This window comes from Neltuma alba, unplaced genomic scaffold, assembly GCF_004799145.2.
Source record: "Neltuma alba isolate B1F8T4 unplaced genomic scaffold, ASM479914v2 tig00013746_pilon, whole genome shotgun sequence".
In the NCBI taxonomy this organism is placed as follows: Eukaryota; Viridiplantae; Streptophyta; class Magnoliopsida; order Fabales; family Fabaceae; genus Neltuma; species Neltuma alba.
Window position 1 is genome coordinate 62,580 of NW_021637886.1, and position 5,077 is coordinate 67,656.

The 5,077-nt window shown below is 33.3% G+C and overlaps 1 protein-coding gene across 1 annotated transcript; it reads left to right on the plus strand.

The window, feature by feature from the left end:
• Positions 1-2,145: 2,145 nt before the first annotated feature.
• Positions 2,146-5,035, plus strand: LOC114739038 (peroxisomal membrane protein PMP22-like). The gene is made up of 7 exons (XM_028927104.1): positions 2,146-2,316; positions 2,513-2,611; positions 3,466-3,567; positions 3,856-3,931; positions 4,234-4,304; positions 4,721-4,806; positions 4,917-5,035. The coding sequence occupies exons 1-7, from the start codon at positions 2,245-2,247 to the stop codon at positions 4,966-4,968; spliced, it is 558 nt and encodes a 185-aa protein (XP_028782937.1). The 5' UTR covers positions 2,146-2,244; the 3' UTR covers positions 4,969-5,035.
• Positions 5,036-5,077: the final 42 nt, after the last annotated feature.

Consider the following 5,077-nt stretch of genomic DNA (forward strand, 5'->3'; position numbering starts at 1 on the left):
GCTATATATTCAGCTAAGAGATAGCTATATATGTTTGAAACTTGTTCAGATTTTCTTATTCTCTGGCTATATGATATGGCTTAGGAAAACTTGTGTAAGAAAAGTTTAGCTTTGCTGAACTTAACTAGTTATTGATTAGTTGGATAATGCGTTTCTTGTGGTGTCTATTATAATCACAACGAATTGATAAGTAGTTGGAAAAAAAATCTATTAAAGCTTCTCACCAAGACTAATTAAGACACTAGGCAGAATTAGAACATATATAGAAGCTTATAGAAGCATAAGGTCATAGAGTAAGGCAAAGCATGCTCCTGCCATGAAGAAATGATTAACGTACGTGTGTCCAGAATGTTGTTTTTTTTCTCCCCTAACTATGGATCGTTTGAAACTGCTGAGTTAAATTTAGTCATTCTTTTCATTAAAAAAAAATTAATTTACATTACTACGATTTGATTTGAATAGTACAATAAATTAAGGGGGGAAACCTTAGTAGAAAGAAGCCAAAACAATCCGAGCGTAGACTCAACTTACAGGATTGTAAAGATATTAACTTAAAACTCAGACCCAGAAATCAAGAAAACTAGTTGAAAATTCCGTTAGAAATTATAAAAAGAGAACATTGTAAATAAACACTGTCCAATATATAAAATTGTGATTTGAGACTCTTAATTTGAAAAATGACAAATAGAGGCATAGTCTCATATTGGAAATATGAATCTTGATGAAATGTTTGAAATGCCCCTCAGTCAGATTGTGATTTAGTTTGTTGAAATTGTCATTTGCTAAAATAAAGTTGTCATTTCTTATAATCAACTTGTCATTTGGCATACCCTTAATCAAGTTGTGAAAAGTCTACTGAAATTATCATTCACTAAAGTGAACTTGTCACTTCTCATAATCAATATGTTATTTGGCTTAGGGGCATTTCAGACATTTTATCAAGATTTCATATTTACAATATGAGACCTAGTTTTTATTTACTATTTTCTAAATTGAAAGTCCCAAATCATAATTTCACATATTAGGAGTCTTTAATTGTTATTTTTTCTTATAAAAAACCTGATTTAAAAGATTATTTTTAATTATTATTATGTTTTTTACGAGGTCTTACAAATGTCATTTCTCCAACGAGCAGTTACGTTGCATATTGATCATTTTATTATAACAAACAATATATATCGTTCTAGTGCGTTAATCCTTATTCGTGCTAGTCTTTCTCTCCGTATCATTATGGCTTGGGACTTTTTTTTTTTTTTCCCCGGTTAGGCTAAAATATACTTTTCTTTTTTTAACTTTATATAAGATTTTATTTTGATATCTTAATTTTAAAAAGTAAACTTTTAGTTCTCTAATTTTAGAATCGTTCATAAAAAACGATAATATTGAGCCCTTGAATATTGATAAGACACTACTAAATACTCCCTCCATTCCTTATTATAAGAGACATTTGATGCTTATGGCATGTTCCTATATATAAGAGACACTTACAAGTTGTCTCTACTTTTTTGTGTTGATTTACTATTTTACCCATATTTATTATTTCCAACTCACACTCTCTTTCCCTCCCACTTCTCTTTCTTTTAATAATTTAATTGTTCTCTCTCATGTTCTCTCTCCTTATTAATGAGGGCATTTTTGGAAAAAAATTATACTTTTTACACATTAATTGTTCTTAACTAATTTTAACTGTTTTTTTTATCAACGTACTTCGGTTATTTGTCTCTTATAATAAGGAACGGAGGGAGTACTATAATATTAAATTTAATTTTCAAAATAACTATGATTTTTACAAAAAATCATCATTTATGATTAATAATTTTAGAGTTAAAGAACTAAAAATATACTTTTTAAAATTAAAAAACCAAACTAAAACTTTATATAAAATTAAAAGACTAAATGTATATTTTAGCCTTCTGCTTATTTGAATTTATTGCCTTTTCTGATAACAAGAGAGAAGCCTTAACTAACGCCTACGTGATTGTCCAGTGTTAATTTGAATTTATTGCCTTAAAAAAGTGTTTACTGTTAATTGGGTTACAAAACCCTGATTTTTCTTAGCAATTTTTTTAATGAAAAACCACACAATATTTTTTTTTAATTATGCTTTGTTTGGTGATTTACTGCTGGCAAGATGCTTTGCAACAAGTTGGGGACGACCTCGATACCGAGAAAGGAAAGAGAGGGGCAGGTGAGTACTTCTCTCACAGTCGCACAGAGAGCTTCCGGTCAAACCTTTGAGCAAAGATGGGATCCATTGCGAAGAAGGGACTAAACAATTACGTTGGACAGCTCCGGCAACATCCTCTCAGAACCAAGGTTTCACTCTTCCTTTATCTCCACTGTTTCTCTGCTTCTGCTTTCATTTCCGTTGACCCTTTGTTTGATCGGAAGTTGCGGCCTTTCTTCCCCTCCCTTCGCTTTGGAAATCGACTGGTGAAATATCATCTGGGTTCGATTTTATGATTTTTATCGCGTTAATGTCAATTTCCTTCTCGGGATTAAATTAAACCAGGTAATCACAGCGGGAGTGTTGTCTGGGATCAGCGATATAGTCTCTCAGAAGCTAACGGGCATACAAAAAATTCAACTGAGACGACTTCTTCTCAAAGTGGTAAGCTCATAAGTTTCTAATGTTCATCTGTAACAGACGTATTGGTTTATTGATAAGCGAAAAAAAAAATCCGGTAGGAAATTACGTAACGAAGACAGTGGACCGTATGAACATAAGCTGTTTGTAGTAATGCTGAACAGAGTATGTATATGACATCCTTTGTGCCTGGGGAGATTTTTGTGCGCCTCGTGGTTACATTTTGATTTATGAAGGCAAATGTGTGAAACTATTAAAAAAAAAAAGGTTATAAAGCAGATCCCAAGATAGAAATTTTTTTCTGGTCATAGCAACCCAAGGTTGGAGTGAACTGCATTGATAAATCAGCTTTGATTCGTTTTCTACAAGTTATCCATTGGTAGACCATGGACATTTACCGAACACTTTGTGCCTTACTCCCTCCGTCCTAATTGCAAGGCAAAGTTTTAGATATTGCACAAAACGTGGTAGTTGATTTTTCCAACACCCCCCCCCCCAAAAAAAAATCCTGCTCCTCCTTATTGCAACAAGTTTTGGCATGAGTTAATTCCAAAACGATGGTTTAATACTTTATTATGGTGATTGATTTCAGCAAAGGGTAAAAATCACATATTCTTCTACAAGTTTAAGGATATTAACTGCCTTTTTTTAAGAAACTTGACATTGGTTACCTTCGTTTTCTAATTAGCACTGGAGGAGGTACCTTGAAACAATAAATCGACAATGATATATCTGATTCTTAATTTTTTTAGTTGTAAGAAAAGGAATAAATATAGCTGTCAATTCATAAGTTTTTGTTTAGATAGTTTAATTCAACTACAACCGTGTTGGGTGGCATGTGCTATGCGTTGTTAACGTGAACTTTTTATTGCATGCAGATATTTGGAGCTGCTTATCTTGGACCACTTGGTCATTTTTATCATTTGGTACTTGATAAAATTTTCAGAGGGAAGAAAGATTCAAAAACTGTAGCCAAAAAGGTACTAAAACTGCTGAACCACCTGTTTTTTTTATCTATTAGAAACTTTGAATTGGATCATCCATATGCTTATCTCACGCTTTCGCCCCCTGTGAGACTAACAAATCTGTTCAAGCGTATTACCGTGTATTTCAGCATCAATCAGTCAAATATGAATGAGATATTGTGGATAGTTTTCATGAATTATGTTAACTAAAACCTGAATAACCGATCACCTAACTTAACAGAGAGACCCAAAAAAACGTGTCTTTCTTTAACGGCTCCTCTTCCTTTACATTGTCTTACGCAGGTTTTGATCGAACAGTTGACTGTTTCTCCTTGGAACAACTTGCTTTTCATGATTTATTATGGTTATATTGTGGAAGGTTAGTACATTTAGAACACGTAACTTTTGTATTTACATCTTGGGCACATGGATACAGAGAAACAGGTGTGGAAGATGAGATCAAATAATTATTAATTCCTCTTGAGGGTCAAATTTTAGTTAGCCAAAGCATGAGTTTCCTGGTCAACTCGTGATTGTCAACATATTATTAATTCAAAGAACGAAGAAACTGAAAAGTTATAGTTCCAAGTAAAAGCAATCTTAAAAGAGCATGACGGCTAGTCAACCTTGAAAGGCATGCAAACTACTGCTCTTTCTGATGAAAAGGTGAATGAAATGCAGGACGTCCGTGGATGCATGTGAAAGCTAAAGTTAGGAAGGACTACCCATCGGTGCAATACACAGCGTGGACGGTAGTGTTCTATTTCCATTGCAGATGATGGCAACATGTTCCTTAGTAGAAATACAGAAATTTTTTTTTTAGAAACTAAGCCATTTGGGGAAAAAAATAGAATACGGTAATTCATGAACGTAGATGTTTCATCTGGGGGATCTACTGACACATCTATTTCACTCGGTTTTTATTGGCTTCTTGCATCAACTAGCTCTGCCCTATGTTGATCATAAGTAGTTTTAATTTAATCATGAACATGCATATAAATATAACAATTCGGAAATATGAGTTTCACTTAAGAGTGTACCCACGCACATGTTTATTCATGATTAACTTGATTCTTAAATATCTGTAAACTAATTTACTCCGATAATTTCTCAAAGAAGTTACCCTTTTCCCCTGACTTTGGAATCCCCCAAATGAATTGAATTGCAGTTCTGGCCTGTTGTGGGGTGGATAAATCACCAATTCTTGCCTCTCCATTTCCGAGTTATTTTCCAAAGCTCAGTTGCATTCTGCTGGTACTTATTTATTTTTGCCCTTTTCCCTGCTTTATTGATTTCCTCTAATCATAATTCTCTTTGGCTAACAACGACAAACTGAAATAATTCCTATGTGTATTTTATTTCAGGGGAATATTCTTAAATCTTAGAGCACGATCTCTGGTGCTGACCAAGGCCTGATGTAAATGAGAATACAGCGCAAAAGTGTTTAATTTGATCAGGCTTTACTGTTTCATTTTAAAATCACTGAAGAATCTTAAATTTTCCATATGTTGGAAGGACTTCATTT

Bases quoted from the DNA above. Each gene is read 5' to 3' on its own strand.
- LOC114739038 (XM_028927104.1), top strand. From the start codon at position 2,245: ATGGGATCCATTGCGAAGAAGGGACTAAACAATTACGTTGGACAGCTC. The intron at 2,612-3,465 runs GTAAGCTCATAA...TATTGCATGCAG, and splicing joins GACGACTTCTTCTCAAAGTG to ATATTTGGAGCTGCTTATCT. The intron at 3,932-4,233 runs GTTAGTACATTT...AATGAAATGCAG, and splicing joins TTATGGTTATATTGTGGAAG to GACGTCCGTGGATGCATGTG.